Genomic DNA, 19,858 nt, shown 5'->3' on the forward strand with positions numbered 1-19,858 from the left:
TCACCCTGGATATTTCTTTATCTCAACCACTCTCAGTCTCACTGCCTGCCTCTACCTCTCACTCTTTCTGTCTCTATTCAATGTCATTAAAAGTGTTTTTGAGATCCTGGTCAAGACATATTTCAGCTAATTTGGATTCCTCATTCCTGAAGGTGTAAATATAATTCAGTGTTTGGCATTATGTGGGCTCGAATGAACATAAATGTATAATAAAATTCATAGCTGTTCTGAAGAGGGGTCCCAAATTATATTTTGCCAGGGGCCCCAAAGATCCATAAGATGACACTGTCTGAAAGTACTCCGATCAATCAAACAATACATCTCTAAGATGAACCTTAAATAAGTTGTCAAGGCCACAGACACTTCTCTACAAAACTACTGCGAATGACTAGGTTTAGAGCTTCACTCAAAGCTACCACTATATCACGATGCGGCTGACAGAATGATCAAAGGCACTAGAACATGAACCACATTTCCCCTATACTTTCACAGGGCAAATAGCATCCCATAAAAGCCAAATGTATCTTCGAAAGAGCGATCACTGTTTACATCCTTGAAAATGAACACACCTGGATACCTCAAACACAAACTCCAAGTCTCTCGTGGTTAGAGAATGCTCTGCAACTATAGGTTACTCTGTCGTATATCAGAGATGTGAAAAATACTACTCTTTACCTTCGCCATTTCAGGATTTGTACCTAGAATCTGGAATGTTGGTCCAAAAATAATACCACCAGAACTATTGATTTACGCCCCTTAAAATCAAACCGAAGGAACATCTGATTTTAAAATACCTCCTATTATTAGTTTGGGTCTTTCTACTGCACTGCCTCTGTCCATGTCTCCTAGTGTACTGTTGATTGAAAGGCCTCTGCTCTGAGACCTGCTTTCTTCTATCTCCTTTGCATCAAAACCTATGTTGAACTATCTAGGATTGTGTAGCTGTTTAGCGCTCATCTCAGAGAATGGCAATATGAACTCAGCATCCGGGATAGGACTTCACATTCTTTGTTACCAACACAAAATTGGCCCCCACATATGTTGTGCAAGCACTGTAAACGGAAAAAAAGGTGGAAGCCACCATGTTCAAAACATTTTTTTTTAAAACACGTTCATTGCTTAGGAATATAAGATGTATTTAAATCGTAGGCATTATCTATGATGGCATGATTAGCATTAACATATTTTCTGCCTCTATCTCGTTGAATATTTTGGAGCGATGATAAAGTATCTGATCTGTACTTCTCAATAAAAGCTATCTCATAGAACAGAAATGCCTTGTATATTAATCAGATAGAGGCTGGACCAGTCTGTCGTTTATAGTTAGCAAGAGTTCTGTGCATTTGATTTGGCTAATAAAGGTAGCTAGGTCAGTTCTCTTACTTTGGGAGTTTTGCCTCTTTTGCTTCTAGGTAAGCTATGAATCTTGCAGCTCTTTGTGTATTTTATAAGGTCTCTGTGGCTGATGTTTGATAAGATGGGGTTGCAAAACTTCTGGGAGCTGCCTAAAATTTCAATCAAGGATCCCGTCAAGTAGGTCTTGTGATGTTAAGTCCAGCATTGAGAATGGACCACACAGTTGAGGCAATGCGGCGGTTCTGAAGCGCTGGGAGTCTGCGATGTGAGGGCCTGTGTCAGAAGAGCTATGCACAGGCAGCAGTTCCAATGCAGGCTGCAGGGATAATGTGGAGTCCTTGCATCTGGAGAACTCTCACAGCCGAGACGATGCGTTGGCTCCGAAGGTGATGCGTCAAGCAGCAAAGACGATGCACCAGTTCTGCCACCCACTCCAGGTCATCAGAACGTTCAGGAAGAAGCACAAGAAGTTGAAGCATGCTTCGACTTCTCCTCATCTGTCGCCTGACACAACAAAGGAGCATCAACGTTCGAGGCACAGTTCCTTGAAATCGTTGCCAGGGCAGACTCACAGCCTTCCACCTTTTCTGGGAGCCAGAGCAACTCCCACTCAAATAAAATAAATTCACAAGGCCATGCACCGCACATTTTCAGCGGACCGATTCCTCCAGTGCACCTCTGGGCCATGTGGGGTCAGAGGGGGCTCCATAGGGATCTGCGCCGACGGCTCTGACGGGCCTCCATGGATCTGATCTCTGATCCAGATCGGCACCAGTCATTCCACAGCAACCTCCCCCGATGCCAATGCTTCCAACGCTGCCCACCGGTGGCGCCAGCCACATGTACTCCCACGAATCCGAAACGGAGCCAGAATAGCATTAACTGACGCTGATTATGGTGCCAACAGGACCCATGGGTCCTAGGTTGGTGCGTGAGCCCAATTCTGAAGGGCTAGGCTTCGGAGAGGGATCGGGGGATCACTGGACCCTTTAGAATTCCAGTTAGAAGGCCAAGAATTGGACTGGTGTGAATAACTCAGGGATGTCAGTCATTTGGATACATCCCCAGATACTGGTATGCTTTCTCCCCCTGCCATGGCTACAGAGGAGGGAGCATCCTATTCCATGGTGGCGAAGAAGGCATCTGAGAACCTGGATCTTGAGTTGCCCTTGTTGGTAGTCACAACTCACATATTTACAGAAGTGCTACAGCCAGGAGCTTCCTCTTCCCAATTCTTGCTCCCTTTTAATGAAGCACTTATGGATGTCCTACTGGGAACCTGGTCCAGGGCCAGCATAGGGGCTTCTGTGAACAGGATAACTGCCCGCCGCCCACCACCCCGCACCTTAGGACCTGAGCTTCCTTACTCAACACCCCACCATTGAGAGCTTGGTAGAACAAACCTCTACAAACCATGGTGCATTCCCTGCTGCACCTTCAGACAGGGAATCCAAAAGGATGGACAGTTTGGGGAAGAAGATTTTTTTTTCCATCAGCCTTGAGTTGCGGTTGGTGAACACTGCATGCTTACTGGCCTGCTACTCCCACACTTTTTGGCACATGGTTGCACTAGTGCTGGCACAGGTCCTGGTTAGGGCCCGGGCCATGCTCTCCCAAGCAGTCAAGACCTGGAGAAATGCAGCAAATTTCACCATGACATGTGGTTTGGATAAGACCAACTCCCTGGGTAGAGCAGTTTCGATGATGTTGGCACTTAAATGCCATGCCTGGCGGAGAGCATCTGGCTTCTCAGCGGATGTCCAGGCTTCCCTTACTGACTTGCACTCTTTGATGCCAATCATCTCTTTGGAGACAAGGCAGACTAAGCGCTGGAGCGATTTAAGGACTCACGGGCTACGGCCAAGTCCTTGGGCTTCTAAGTTGCCCCGCGTCAAATTCAGTCTGGCTATCGCACCTTTCATGGCTACAGAAGGGTTTTTCAACTGCGCCAACCCTACTCCAGCCAACGCTCCATGCAAGCTTCCCAGTCTGTGCAGCAGCGAGGATGTGGTTCATACCAATCCCATGGGTCAGGTAGCCAGAGTTCTTCCACAACCGCCAATTCCCATGCAGTCGCAGCCTCTAAGCCCTCCTAATCTTGCCCTACAAGAACATGGGCAGCTAGTTGGTGGCAGAATCAGGTACCACCTCCACCACTGGCAGTCCATAACATCGGACAGGTGGGTTTTACAGATTATTTGAAGGGGATACTCCTTTCCATTCGAATCCTCCCCTCCTCCTTTGCCTCCATCTCATGATCAGCTGACGAAAGGTCATGGCTCTCTTGGCCAAGGAAGCCATAGAAATGGTTCTGTTGTCAGAAGCAGCCAGGGGTTGCTATTCCTGCTACTTCATGATTCCCAAAAGAACAAGGGGCCTCGCTCTATTTTAGATCTAAGAACCCTCAACCTCTTCCTCAAGAAGAAGTATAGGAAGGTGCTCACTTTGGCTCAGGTTTTGTCTGCCCTTGACCCAGGAGACTGCATGGAAGCGTTGGAATTGCAGGATGCCAATTTTCATATTCCCATCCTGCCTGCTCACCAAAGCTACCTGCAGTTTATGGTCGACCTCAAGCACTTTTAATTCATCATGCTCTCCTTTGGCCTTACCAGTGACCCTCGGGTGTTCACCAAGGTGATGGCGGTGGTTGCAGTTCATCTGCGCAAATCAGGGGGGGGTCAGTCTTCCCCTACCTATCTTGGCGACTGGCTGTTGAAGGCGGGCCTGCTGCAGGCTGTCGTCTCCCACCTCCAGACTATAGCAAACCTTATGACAGCCGGTGGGGTTCACTGTCAATGTACCAAAATCACACGTGACTCTCTCTCATACACTCCTTTTCATTGGAGCTGTTCTTTGCAAAGTACAGTCTTGGGCTTATCCTCCAGAGCAACAAGGCCAGGATATTCTGGGATTTCTGTAAGACCGACTCTGAGGCTGCCGGCCCTAATGGCCTCCTGCCGATTGCTAGTGACATATGCCAGATGGCATATGCGGGCTCTGCAGTGGTACTTGAAGTTCCAGTGGGTGCAGCATCAGAGAAATCTCTCAAACATGGTCCAGACCTCGGCTGTAACAGCAAAAGTTTTCCCTAACCAGATCTCAAAGTAGTGACAGATGCATCACTGCTGGGATTGGGTGGCCATCTGGGAGAGGTGGAGATCAGAGGACTTTGGTCTTGGGCGGAATCCTGATGCTGCAGCCTTGAGCAATCCAATTGGCATTGAAAGCCTTTCTACCCTCCATCAAGGGAAGGCTAGAATTTGTGTTCACAGACAACACCACTGCCATGTGGTACTGCAACAAACAGGGAGGGGTAGGGTTGTGGACCCTTTGTAATGAGTCCCTGCATCTCTGGAACTGGCTGGAACAGCAGGGCATATCCCTGGTGGTTTAACATCTGGCAGGTTCTCTAAACGCCAGAGCATACAAACTTAGCCGTCATTGCCTAGCAGATCACGAATGGCATCTCCATCCAGAGGTGGCGTAAGGTCTCTTTCAGTAGTGGAGAGAGCCTTGGTTAAATCTGTTTGCCTCTGAGAGAACCTGCACTGTCAGCACTCTGTGCACTGGAGTTTCCAAGGCAGATCTCGCTCGGAGACGCTTTTTGTCTCTAGTGGGGCTCAGGTCTCCTGTACACCTTTCTGCCCTTACCCCTTCTGCTCAGAGTTTTCAAGAAGGTCAGGAACAACCAGGCCCTAGTTATCCTTGTGGCTCCAAACTAGGCACAGAGAGTCTGGTATCCAGAGCTTCACAGCATAAGCATTGATCTTCTGATCAGGCAGCCCCTTCTGGGCGATCTTCTGTCACAGCAGCAGGGGAGGGTCCTCCACCCAAACCTGTCAAATATGCACCTTCTTGCAGATTGAATGGTGACAGTTGACAACTTTTGACCTTCCCCCCCAAGTCTGCAATGTTATTCTGACAACCAGGTGTCCGTCCAACAGGGACGGTATATGCCAGACAGTGGAACAAATTTGTTTTATTTTGTACAGAAAAGTCTATTACTGCTTCTCTTTCTGATGTCCTGGGCACTATAAAGGGTTACCTTTTTGTGGCTGCCTGACCAACCCTCTTTATTTAAGTTGTCTATTGTAATAGGGTTTCTTACGGTCTTGTAAATACGTTCCCTCACTCTCCTTTCGTTATGCCTCAGTGAAACCTTAATCTAGTTCTCATTTTCTTAATGTGTGCACCTTTTGAACCTCTTCATAAATGTCCCCTCCAGCAGCTCATCATCAAGACAGCCTTTCTAGTGGCAATAACATCTGCCCATAGGGTGAGTGAGCTGCAGGCTTTGTCATCCAGGTCTCTATTCCTGTATGTATTTCCAGACAAACTGGTGCTTTGCGCTGGGGCCTCTTTCTTGCTGAAAGTGGTAACATCATTCCATGTGGCCAGTCCTGCAACTTGCCCACTTTCTATGCTCTTTCACATCCCTCAAAAAAAAGGGGAGCGACTCCACTGTCTCAACCCCAAAAGAGCGTAGTCGTTCTTCCTTGTGCACATGAGAGTTCTGGGTGGATGACCAACTATTTGTGGGATATGTTGGAGCGAAGAAGGGTCAGCGGTACAGAAATTAACCATTAGGCACTGGATCATTCTCTGTATACAAAATACAAATCTGTTAGGCACTGGCTGAGAAGCATCTCCCTGAAGGCTTAAGGGCTCATTCCACAAAGGCTAAAGCTGCTACCACTGCATTAGCACGTGGAGTCCCAACCCTGGACATCTGCCAGACAGCAACATGGGCATCCCTGCACAAGTTTACCTAACACTACTGCTGTGACAGTCAGGTATGTAGGGAGGGACACTTCGCCTGTTCGGTACTCAGAACCTTCTAGTTTAGAATCTGTCCACATCCCACCACCGGGGACGGTTTTGCTTGGGTATCTATTCAAAGGTGAGCAATCTGCTGCTAGATGTTTCTTCAGTAACGCATTATCTGGTAGAGACGATATCTAGCCGTGGATTCCTTACCTTCCTACCTATTCTCCCCACTCTGCAGACAGATCTCTGGTGTTAGGGTTAATCCCTTTCAGGGCCCTAGTTTGGACATGCCAGTGCCAATGCACTTCATGGCTCTGCGCTCCTAGCATGGAAAGATGTGAAAAGTAATGGACGTCAGCATCCTGAAGTAGCACCTATATAGGTGACGCGGGTGTCACTTCTACCGCGGACGACCCCGATGAGGCAGCGCAGAGCTGACCAACACCACCAAATGGAGCACAAGGGTACTGCTCATGCAAAATCTTCTAGATCCAGTCTGATGCCCGGGAAATTCAAAGGTAAGGAATCTGCAGCTAGATATTGTCTCTACCAAATAGTGCATTATTGAAGGCAAGTAACTTGTTCATCAATAGGACAGTGAGTTCTGAATCATGAAGGTTTTGAGAATGGGTACTCCATCTAGATTCTCTGCTCATACTGAGATGTCTCAGCAGGGGGACTCTCTGACTAGTATCTTGGTCATTAAGAAGTACGGCTTCTGCCAGGTTATGATCTTCTAGAGAACTACCTATTCCTTGGAGTAGTTATACATCTCGGTTCTGGAGTTTCAAGCCCGGAATGGTTTCCAGGGTGTTCTGGCACAAGGAGAGTCAGAGGACTATGTACATCCAGAGGTGCTCTTGCTTGGGGGTCTCTTAGATCTAGTGAAAACCAGCATCATGATCTGACTGCTGAAAATCTAGAAGATAGTCTGGTGCAGCTAGAAAATGAAAAACATTTTAGGACTCACCAAGCTCTTTAGCTTGTGAGCTACTTCTCTTCTTGTGTTTGTCTCTCCCCAGGAACATGGCACATCATTTGTGTCCTTCCACTGCTTATTTGTCAGGCACTCCATTTCTAGTTTGTTTAACCACTCCACAAGAGTACATGTGTTTTTCAACTGTCTCCTTCGTGTACTTCTCTTCCCCCACCATGGTCCGTGTTGCTCTCTCCCATCTATGTGCTACTTCTTGCCCCCTGCATCATGCCCTTGCTCTCACGCACTTCTCTGCCACATTGTTTTCTTGCCCAAACTTCTCCCCCCGATCTATGTTCTACAGTCAGTTTGCTTTTCTCACTCATGTTGCTCTCTTGCTTCACTTACAGCCCTGTCCCCTAGATGCACTCGCCCTTGTGTGCTTCACCTCTTTACATTGCTTTCTTGCCTGTGGTTCTCTCCCCCAAACATCCACGTTGCTCTCTCTTGCCCATTTGATTTTCTCACCCCATGCTCCACGTTGCTCTCTTTCCGAATCATTTGCTTCCCGCACCCACGTTCCAGAAAAAAAGCCTTAGCACTTTTGTTCTCTTTTGTACTTACTGATCCGGTATGGATTAGAACAAACAAACACAATAAAAAGCCCCTGCGTCCTTTTGTAGGCATGCACAAGCAAAGTCAGCGCATCTACAAAATGATGTGGTTGGCCATGTCATCCATTTTCTTTTGAACCCCTTTTTAGTCATGCTGCACAGCAACAAGGATGCCTTACAGCTTCACGAAACACCATTTGCAAAGCCAATAAGCCTCAAATGTAAGACCAATTGGCTTTTCTAATGTTTGGTGTTCTTTTCTTTCGGGTCCTCTATTTTTGTTGAGTCACAAACATTCCAGCTTTTACCATTAATATTAAACGTCTGACCCCTGAGAGAATAAACATCCAGTGGTGATGGTTATGCAAGACTACTTGCATCTTGTCAGGAAGTTGACTAAAATCATCACAACTCAGGATGTAATCCACCCACCTCCCTAGAGCATGACCTTGGACCCCAGAGAGACACGATGTCAGGGCCGCCTGGGCCCAGGGAAATGAGAAGAAAGCGAGGAACTCAGCAGCAGTATATCCCAGCAGCACACTGTACAAAATGCTGCAGCATAATTATTGGCCGCTATAAAGAAGTTTTTTTGACAATGCAAGTATTTTTCTACATTAAATTATTATCTACTTGATTGCACTGCCTAAAAGCAGGGTCATGTGTAGCTCTCAAGTACCTCACTGAGGGAACCGCCTACTCCCCCATCTTGAACTCTATCCCCCAAAGTCACCCTCCCTCAAGTGTGGACAAAAAAACATTAATCGCCTTCGTCTCACCTGCATTTGCCCCCAGAATGTCTCTGTTGGCGCTGCGAAAGAGCATTATGGTGAAATATTTCTTCATTACTAGAGCCACCTAACCTCACGTTATCAATGGCCAGCAAAAAAAGTCTGATGTTCACATGGAGAAGAAGCCAACATGTCCATGTATTTTAAGTCCATTGGTTGCTTACCCAACTGCATCATTACTTAGAAATGGAACTCCTAGCTCCAGCTACTGTACATGAGATACAACAGTATCTTTCTCTTGTGTTATACACGCCTGCACCAGACAACCGAGGCCTGTTTCACAAAGAATTTTCTCTGAAGTTGTATCTTTACCCTTAGATGTATTACACCTGAACGTCGATGCCTGATTGTCAGAGCATGCTCCGTGTGTAGTTTCGAATACAGGAGTAAGCCACACACCTGGAGTTAATAATCAACTGAAATAAAATGTTCTGTACATCAAGCCTGCTTAGACAAATTAACCTTATTGCCAGCCTGTAATACGAAGCATAACATCAAATATTAAGCTTTGTGACAAGAGCTGAACATTCAGGGTTGTTTCACAGCTAAACTGGAGGAAAACATACCTACATATTGAAAATACTTTGTGAGTCAGGACGGAATAACCAAATTTAACTCGCACCCAAGTCAGAAGTAAAACTCACCAACATGTAGAAAAAAACATCCTTTTCACACTAGAGTAACTTTCTAAACTGGTTTGAAGGGGGCTTTTATTTCACCTGGCATTTCTCGGTGGGCTGCAACCCTTGGATGTCTGTTTTGAAAGCTAAGGGCGGCTCCTGCTACCTGTCACTTTCCTCTGAGATCAACTACAGAAGGCGCGGGAGAGTTCAAGATAGAAATAGAGTGAGAGGGAGGGAGGAAGAGAGAAAGGGTCCAGCAAGAGAGGAGAGAAGGAGACAGAGAGAGGGGATGGTTGGATCGATGGATGGGTGGATGGATGGATGGATGGGTGGGTGGGTGGGTGGGTGGGTGGATGGATGGGTGGGTGGGTGGATGGGTGGGTGGGTGGGTGGGTGGATGTATGGACGTATGATGGATGGATGGATGGGTAGGTGGAGGGAGGGGTGGATGGGTGGGTGAATAAGTGGGTGGATTGACGGATGGGTGGGTGGGTGGGTGGCTGGATGGATGGGTGAATGAGTGGGTGGATAGAAGGGAGAATGAGTGGGTGGATGGAAGGGAGAATGAGTGGGTGGATGGAAGGGAGAATGAGTGGGTGGATGGACGAGTGGGGGGTGGCTGGATGGATGGAAAGACAGATATAGCGTAAGGCTATGAAGGGAGTGTGGCTGGTTGGATCGTTTTGCCAGGACTGCTTTAGGTTCCCCAACCCGGCCCTGCTTTCTATGTCTGTGTGGCATATTCATTGGGGGTGCTCATGTGAAACGCCGCTAACCGTGCTCTGGCAGGGAAATGAAAAATGTTTACGGGCGCTGGTAATACAATTATTCACGGTGATAAACGTACCAGTGCTCGACGCGCCAACGGCTGCTGTTGTCTTGGCTGGCGACTTCTGACGGGCCCGCTCGCCATCTGTCTCCTCCGACGTGTCGTAATACCGGGGCTGCGGTTCTCTCCCCTCTTCCGCCACAAATGAAATGACACCTAAAACAAACAGGCAGCAGATGTTGTATTAACCGGGGCGTTGGTTTTTAAAAGCGGGGCTGCCAGGCGGCCTCGTGCAGGACCCCTGCATGGGCTCGAGGCGCGCAAGCACGCGCCGCGGCTGATAGGTGCAGGTGCGTGTCAGCCTCCAATTAAACCAGATGGCAGCGCGGAAATGTCGTGTGCAAGGGAATGTGTCCGTGTTCACATCCTCTCTCGTAAAGGGTAAATCTGCCAGCCGCTCATGTGAAATAATTACAGTCCAATGGCGGCCAATGCAGGCAAATTAGCCTCTAGAAGGCTTATCAGCCATGGATGACAGTCCCTATTTACTTTCCTTCCAAAGTAATTTTTCATGTATACTTTAGAGCGTGCCTTGCTGACTGCGCGCGTGTCGGGTTGTAGCAGGGTTTCCGGGACTAAAGCAATCTTATATTCCATCACGGACTAATCTCCCTAACAACATGGTTTCCCCAGACGCCATGTTCTCCCCCTTGAATTTCCATTTGGTAATGAACAAGTACTGATGTTTAAATTAGCCAGTGCTGTAAACTAACTAGATTGTGTGTGGTGTGAAGAAAGAAGCGTATCAGCATATAATATATTTATTTCAGTAAAAAACAAGTCCTGCTACCAAAACTGGACTTGATTTGGATTAACATTTTGCAATCCTGCCTCAAGGGATAGAAACATCCCAGATTTACTGTGTGCTCTTTGGTTTTCACGTGTGTATTTTCCCAGGATTTTCTTCCTATTCTCTTTTCCGTCTTTGGAAAGAAGGCCATATTTCAGTTCGGCCTTAACAGGGAAGGAAGAATTGTTCTCCGGAGAGTGGAAGTTCCACCTACTCAAAAAGTGCATCTCCACAGCAAGTGGCAGTAGGAGAAATCTTTGTCTTTGAAAGGTCGTAAAGGCTATGCTTATGTTACCAGTAGGGGTAAGCAACACTGTACAATTTACTTTTCAAAAAAATATAAACTATAGTGAAATTATGTTTAAAATACACAAAATGGCCTTAGGTTATTTTGAGTGGATGCGAGGGCATACTTCACAGACAAAAGTCAATCAAAGTACCTGCAATGAGACATGTGGCATGCAAAAGCATTTTGTGGCGTTTGTTGCTTGAACTGGCTCTTGCAAAAAAACGTTCTGCTCGAACCAGTCCTCATTACAATTAAAGGGATGACCCAATGGTACTGGGACCTGGGTGTATAATGTTACATAGATATGGGTCCCAGACTACGTATTGTTAAGTATACACAAAAAATGACAAGGACTTAAGTACATATAACTAGTACAACGACTTTATGAGAGATGTTATTTAGCCACATCCTCATTTTTATACATTTATGTATATACATACTCAGCATAAATACACATGAGTGTCCGAAGTGGGACAGGGAAAGGAAAAGGGGAAAGGGGGAGGTGAATTGTGAGGATCAGGATAGTGATTGGACAGAAGTGATAGTTGCATGTGATCACACAAAACTCAAATGGTTGACATCACATGGGCAAATATATGTTAGCCCCATACATTGTTTGACATTCATGTAGTCCTGTTCAATCACCATCCCGAACCAGTCCTCTGCACTAAATAAATGTGCAAAATTTCCAGCAAACGTACTTTTGACATTTCAATGCAAAATTGCATGTATTACACAAATTAGATTCCAACGAGGGTCCCCCTAATTCATTGAAACACTCCACCATTGTACCCATCTACAAAAAATAGGATAGGGGAGACCCTAAAAACTACAGGTCGATATCATTGATAGATAGTACAGCCAAGCTAATGGGCTGCCTACTCCTAAACAGATTGGAGGATTGGGTAGAGGAGAAGCAATGCCTTTCTAAGGTTCAATATGGTTTTAGAAAAGGCAAAGGGGCCACTGACCAATGCCTAAACCTATATATGGTGGTTGCTAAATACACAATTGCAAAAAAGGGTCCTATGAACATGGCATTCATGGACCTATCAGTCCCATTCGATTGTGTCGCTCATATTAAGTTAAGGATATCATGATCACCATGGGAACTGATACCGCATTCATCAATTTTATTAGGCAGCTTTATGCAGGGGCCACAGCTAGTGTTAGGTTTGGCAGAGGTGGGGAATGCATTAAGCCATTTGGCATCAAGCGTGGATTGAGACAAGGATGCGTGCTCTCTCCATTCTTGTTTTCCCTGTACACCAATAGGGAGGAGAATGGCCTAGGAAAATGCACTAAGGATGTACCGTATATTGAAGGGGGTAAGACCCCCGTTTCTCTTCTATGTAGATGATGCAGTACTCATGGCGTGTACTCCTAGAGCACTGCAAAGTCTCAGAGGAATTTGCTAGGTTCATGCTTTCCCTGGACCTGTGTATCAACCAGTCCAATTCATTTGTATTATTCACAGGTTCACCATCAAAGAAGTGCCCAGTATTTTATCTTGCCCAGCGCAGAGTGGAGGTGGTTGACTCCATTCCATACCTTGGGGTCTTATTTGATGGGAATTCTTCATGGAAGCATATGGTGATCAATAGAGCCCTGCATCTGGAGAGAGGTGTTGCACTTGTCTTTAAATTTTCAAAGAAGGTGGGGAACAAACCTATTCCTAAAATTCTACAGATTTATTCCTCTAAAGCTAAGGCGGCAGCCACGTTTGAGGCGGCAGTGTGGGGAATAGCATACATAGATTATTTACAATGCATAGAAAACTCCTTGCTTTTCCAATTTTATATGCTATATTGAGCTTGGATTCTCTTATATTAGTGATACTGTTAAATTGGCCCCTCTGTTATTGTGACTTTCTATTTGGAAGAGTGAGACATTGATTTAAATCAAGCAGTATTAAGGGATTGCCTCAAATTGGAGCATGCCAAAGCAATACCATGGCTGAGATATGTGAGATCCATATTGGCAAGTATGGGCCTGCACACATTGTTTGACTCTCTGTTAGTTTGTGTTACCTTCCCTAAAACCAAATTGAAACATATATTTTGAGAAAATGCAGCTGCTATTAGACGGGAAGCTAACAAAAAAAATGTGTATTTCTTTATTATAGGGCACCCACAATAAGATATGATGCTCAATCATATCTAACCTTTGTTCATAATTTGCAGCATCGCTTTACTTTGGTTAGATTTCATTAAAATGTTATCCCATTCATGGCGGGCTTCCCAGTTAATTCCAACACATTAAAAAATTGTCTTGTTGTCCATGTGATCGGGGTTCAGAACAAGGAGTTAATCATTTACTCTTTTTTCTTGTTTATGTTATTCCCAACAAAGACAATCGATATTGACTCCATATCTGGGCTCAAAGAATTTTAGAAAGTATAAACAAGCATTGACCCATTTCCAACAGCTCGACAACCCTTTAGTCTGCTGGGTCTTGGCTACGTACTTATGGGCTATTGTCAAACACAGGAAAGCACCTTAGTGGTTTGGAAGGTCAAGCCACCATTGTATACGTTTGCTGCTATTGGTCAAAGGGTGCGGTGCCAGGGTTAGGGGGCTCTGCATCTTTTTAATCCTGAATATTCTATTAAATTGATATTATTTATATAATTGGCAGCCATTGGTAAAACAATGTTTTTATAACTGAATTGTATATGATTTCTCAATAATATATTCGTTAATTAACCCATTTTTATTAAATGAATGTATTTATTGTTAGCATCTCCTTTTATGCAATGAAATATTGTGAATAAAGTAAAATGATTGATTGATAGATGAGTATAGCTGGAAATTTTGTACAGACCTAGTAGCCAGCTGGGTACTGAACCAACTGCCCCTCCACTCTTGATGTTAACGTAATGCTCTCATAGCTTCAAAACCTGTTATATTTTAAAACCATCAATAAATAAAGTTTATGTGTGGAATATACCACCTGTAAAACCTTTGGGAGGCAAAGAAACAATGCTCGTTTACGTGTGCTGTGACTGTCTGCATTACTTGAATTACCTTACTGTAAATGTCTCTCTTCAGACTTTGTGGTGTAAGGTGCTGTTGCTATAGAAACATGGACATGAACACGTGGAACTGGTAGAGCTGAGAAGCAGCCAGCTATGCATTACTGGCTAGTTGCCATTGTTAGTGGTGTCATCTCTGTCCTCAAGCAAGGATTTCATTATGAGAAGGCATGTCACCTTTTGGGCGGAGGTGTATTGATCAAAGACCTCGCTCAAGGGTGGTGGAGTGTTTGGACAGATGGTTGACAGTGATAGGAAGTGTTTGCTGCTCTTGTCTGGATAGAGAAATGCTGTTCTTTGTGGTGCTACAGCACTTATTTTTATGCACTGTGCTTTCCTTTGCTTACAGTAAGATGCCCACATCTCAGTTAAGGCTTTTTCTGCAGAAATCTTTGTTGTGTTCATTACAATTGTTGCTAAAATGGCCACCTTTGTAAAGTGATTGATTGGTTGGCTTGGCCTCTTTAGGTGCATTAATAAAACATAGATGTACGGAGCTGGTGAATTCTGGATTTCTTCGCTGTGAAACAATCCCTGAGGAGGTTGAAGTGTCCTTGTTTGCCTCTGCTCTTACTCAGTAAACGTGTATAATAATGTAATGCTATGTTTTTTTCTGAAGTGTCTCCTGGAAACTAGAACCATTTAGCATATTGTTTGTAACTGAAACCCTAACAGCTTTTAGAATTTTTATTCCGGACTCTTTTAGTGCAGCCATAAATAGTTCATTTTTTCTGAGATAGGAAAAAGTAATGTTTGATGGGTTTTCTGAATATAAATCGATCTTGCAAGGTTATTAGCAGTGTCCGGTGGCTCAGTCCACGAATGCATCCACTGCAGGGGCTGATTTTCGACCTCATGGTCACAGGTTCAAATCCTGATGGGTCCACTCAGCCTTTCATCCTTCTGAGATCAGTAAAATGAGTACCCTTGAGTTGAGTAATAATAAACATCTCTTATTCAGTGTCAAGATACCCAGATGGGTGAGAACGTATGCTTTACAAATACACATTTAGTTATATGCCTTTCTCGCCAGTACGGAAACATTTCTCCCGTTGATACCTGGGTTTTCTAAGATAATAGTGCCAGGGTGTACTTTGGTTAATTTTTAGTGAGCACCATGCAAATTTCCACTGCATAAAATGAGGACTTTGCCTTTCAGATGCTTTAAGTAAGAAGCAAATAAGCCTAGATGTTATCCCCATCTACTGCTTGGATTGTGTGTGATGATGTTAGAAGGCCTGATATTGGTTGTTGATTCCTTATGTGAAGAATCCTGTGCTAGGTTTAATGACAAATTATGGAATCATTGCACAATTTGAGTTTATGATTTCTTTTTTCTCTGGTCCACTGAGTCGTGATGCTCATCAAAGGCTACTGGCCAAAAAGACCTGAGTCATGTGTACCACAGAGTCTGCACCACCATGATCCCTAGTTATTTGGGGTACAATTTAAATCACCTTCTTGCAACCATTTATAGGCATCACAAAGTTTGCAACATTATGGTTAGGTGTAACATTCCCCAGGGTTTCTGTATCATCTGCACAGTTTAAAAAATGCATACCAAACTAATCAAGTGATCTTATCAATGGGACCAGATTGGCAAAAAAACGAGCACAACTTGTTGATCCCCGTTTGATACACAATTTATCATTTGTGAAGCTGATTTAAGGGGTGAACTATTGAAGAGGATTCCGTTCTCGCACAAGAAATGGTTTAATCTACTTCAATACAACACCCCAATCTAAAGCTGTTCCATTGTATTTATCAGTGGGGCATTATCAATGCTGTTAAAGGTCGATGACAGATCAAGAAAATTCAGAGCTTCCACACCATCTGGTCAAACTCCTGTTGTACACTACTGCTGTCACTCTCAACATAGTACTTCTTTTGAGTCATAATCCTGCTCTTACCGGTTGTAAAATAACTGCTTTCAAAGACCAGCTGTTATTGTTCCATTACCAGTTTTTATCCTTGTTTTGCAAAATACGTTTGATGTTAACTTAAACTGATTGAACAACTGGCCTGGGTCTCCCTGTACTTTCACCATTAAACTTATTTTTGAAAAATGCTTTGATTGTCTCCACTTTCCAAAGAAGCTCTGTTTTATTTGTAGCTTTTTATAGCGCTGAAAAGGCCTTCATCAGAGCACTTCACGTGAGAAATGTTTCTGCTGCATGCAAACGATTACTTAGAATAATCCCAAAGATAAAATGGCCGCCACTTGTGGGCTGCTATTAAGTCTCTAATGGCTGCTAAAGTTTTCTCAAATGTTCCTATAGATACAGTGGAAAACTGGAGGTATGGTACAGAGGGCTGTAGTCGTTCAGAAGTATAATCTTCCCCAAAAACTAGGCTACAGCGCCAGTTGCTAGAGGAGCCCAGCTGGCTCGCCCTGACTTACCCACAGTCTCATGAAGCAGGGTTTGAGTCAGACAGGCGGGTTGTGTCCCCCCATCTACCATCACTCTCCGCTAGTTAGGGAGCAAATTGTGGCCCAAGTGAATGGCAGGAATAATGAGGAAGAGAAAATCGTCCTTTGCGTATGAGAGGTGTGGGCAACAGATTTCAGTAGACCAGCAGCAGGCACTCCACAAGGACTCAGCAGAATGTGTGCCACCCAGAGATTACCACTGCAAGGGTAAGCCCATGTTCACAGGTTCAGGAGAGGCGGAGCTGGCGTAGGGGCACTGGAAGCAGCCGGACACAACTTCCCTTAACCACCACAGTCCCAACTTGGTGACCCTGAGCAAAGGGAACAAGCTGAAGCACTTCAGCAAAGCAGTGATCATAAGAAATAGGGTTTTAACACTATACAAAAAATTATTTGTTTAAGCTTTGCAGTTAGGGCAATGTCGGCTTGGTAGCCTGATTGCTTGCCCACAAGGTCTCTTTGACGTTCTTGAACTCCAAGCTCTGTCTTATTAGTCATATGGAGGTGCTGAGGATCTAATGTGGGGTCTGAATGCTTGCTCTGGATTTCAAAATACATATTAATATTCTATATATACTACTACTTTAGCACAGCAACCATCCGCAGGAATATCTAATAGTATTGACACCTTTAAGCATCCTGTAGCTCTTTCTAGAATTCATTTTTGGGGTTTTTAAGTTTCACTCACTCCATTATTACAGCACATACATGTCTCTTTCTTGGTTAATATTCCGTGCTTCCTCTGGTGCACACTATACTTTATTTAGCTTTTCTTGTGGATCATAGTGCCTGAACCAATTGTGTTGTATACATTTGATCTTGTGCTTGTTACTTTGTTAAGAATATAGATTACCCTCTCATTGCTCTTTGTTATTAATGTAGTTCGCGGTAGAGGTCATTCACGACACATGACAGATCGCAAATACACTGTATATTTCCTCTATGTTATTGCCCTGCTTGGGGTTTTTAGTCCTAAATTAAGCTGAGATATTAAAAGTCTAAACCATTTGTGCTTGTTATTAGTTCTGTGGGGCTTTTCAAGTTTAGGCTTCATCACAATGGTATTTTAAATTCAAATTTTCTATGGCCCAACTACAGAATGCATACAGGAACTCAGCTGTGAGCGCTTCTTCAGCTTGTCCAAACATTAGTTTCAATGTGTATACAGCACAAGAAGTAGGACCATGAATGATCTTACTGAAGTATCGTGTTAGCTAGATGTCAATTTCTCATTGGCCTTTAATAGGTTTAATGAAAAAAGAACAATTGATGTACAGAATGCAGAACAATGTCATACATTCACCCCAGTACAGAGATCTGGGCCTAAATCCATCGCTTTTTTGCACACCATGCCATTCCAGTTTGGACCCAGCCATATGCAAATCAGTCATGACCCTGCACCCAATGAGAACAGTCAAGCCCCAACTGCCAAGCCAGGTCCTCCCGGGACTGGAAAAAAGCATCCTAGGACCAGTTTTGGGCTTTCAGCCCTCACCAGACCAGGATAGCTTGACTCGAGTGGCATGGAAAGCATGGGACCCACGTCTGGGCATACCCGTCCCACTCAGGGTGACAAATCCAAAAAGAACAATTGATGGACAGAATGCGGAACAATGTCATACATTCACCCCAGTACAGAGATATGGGCCTAAATCCATCGTTTTTTTGCTCACCGTGCCATTCCAGTTTGGACCCAGCCATATGCAAATCAGTCTTGAGCCTGCGCCCAATGGGAACAGTCCAGCTCAAACTACCAAGCCAGGTCCTCCCTGGGCTGGAAACAAGCATCATAGGCCCGGTTACGGGCTTTCAGCCCTCATCAGCAAGGATAGATTGACTCCAGTGGCATGGAGAGCAAAGGGCCCACGTCTGGGCATACCCGTCCCACACATAGAAGTGACAAAATGGCATTTAAAGATTGTTTATGTACAGGAAGGGGGACCTTCCTGTACATAACCAATCTTCCTCTGCATGCAGACACCCTTGGACTATGGTGCAAGGGTGCCTGCGTTGGTGTTACACTGCTAAGTGTAGCGCCATCACAGGGGAAACGCAAGGTTGCACCATATTCTCGTAAACATGGCTCAGCCTTGTGTTTCGGAAGGGGCGGAGTGGAAGCTAAGCCATGACGGCTAACGCCTCACTCCACCACTTCTTTATAAATATCCCCCTAAGAAGGGAAATATCTTCTCAATATGTGTTTCCTCCTTGCGTTTATGTGGCAGTTCTCTTGTTAGATAATTAAGAAGGGCTGCGATGGCATGACTTAAAAACAACAATGCCGGAAGAAATTTCTATCAAAAGTTTCAAGTTATCTTTGGCAGAATTATGTAAAAGATGTAAAGTGTCAAAGTGCAAATAAGATCTATATTCAAAGCACTCCTAATCAGCCGTCTGTGCTTGAGCAAATACGCAGGTTTACAAAAGACAGACTAAGATGCCCTCCCCTATCTGGAGTGTTGACATCGTTTTTACTCTGTAGAACTCCTAAATTAGATTATTACTCATTTGCTATTTGCCTAAACCTGCATCGAGTGTAGCTGTGCATTTTGCTTAAGTGGCGTGTGATTGTGGTGATACAACGTTTGAATTTACCATCTTATAACCTGTCTTTAAATGATTGTAATAATAAAAAAAATTAGAGCAATAAATATTGCGTTTAATTCCAAAATCTCTTTGCTCTGTGAAACTGCTGGATTACGTTATAAACGTGCTTTTCTGTCAACTCCCATTTTGAACGGAAAGGGAAGGATAGTACTATTTAAGTGCCATTTTTGTTGTGCTAAAATTATTCTTTTTTTTCCTTTGCTTTGTCTTTTTTACAGTAAGGCTGCCATTGTTACTTACTTGGTACTATTTTCGAAGGAATAGATCTGTGAAAACCTACCAGTTTATAAAATGGCCACTGCTGTAATGACTTAGCCTAGCCCGTATGTCTGCTTTGTGCAAGGTATACAAAACCAGAGCTTGTGCACACGACTTCCTGTGAAATCTTTCCTGATGTAGCCCTGATGGTCCCACTGCACTCACTCAGTAAATGTGCTGCTTTACTTAAAAACAGATATATATATATATTTTTTCAGAGAAAAAAATATGGCAATAGTGACACATCTGTCTTCACATTCCCCAAGACCTACACAGCAGGTCAACCATGAGGCAAAGGCATCTAACATAAAAGCCCACTCTACAAGGCGACTTCCCTGTTTGCCCCAGGAGGATCTTGGGACAGAAACCATAGTTCTCTAGCCATTCGGATCACTGCAGTTAATCTACCTTTCAAATGCTTCAAAACTCCTTAGAGAGATCTGTGCTCGCCTGTAATTCACCTAAACATGGCTAGGGTTGCTCGTCTTATTTTTTTCACATTTGCACTTGGTGCTACTAAGAAACTGTTCTATTCTAAATATCCCTGTTTTTT

General features: G+C 44.3%; 1 protein-coding gene across 1 annotated transcript in view; it reads right to left on the bottom strand.

Annotated features, from left to right (window-relative positions):
- CFAP47 (cilia and flagella associated protein 47) overlaps positions 1-19,858 on the bottom strand; it is a 2,858,849-nt gene that overhangs the window by 1,443,049 nt on the left and 1,395,942 nt on the right. Inside the window, exon 50 of the mRNA XM_078657910.1 lies at positions 9,915-10,052. Within this exon, the coding sequence (XP_078514036.1) occupies positions 9,915-10,052 (138 nt within the window). The remainder of the gene's footprint in view (positions 1-9,914; positions 10,053-19,858) is intronic.

This window comes from Lissotriton helveticus, chromosome 8 (assembly GCF_964261635.1).
Source record: "Lissotriton helveticus chromosome 8, aLisHel1.1, whole genome shotgun sequence".
Classification (NCBI taxonomy): Eukaryota; Metazoa; Chordata; class Amphibia; order Caudata; family Salamandridae; genus Lissotriton; species Lissotriton helveticus.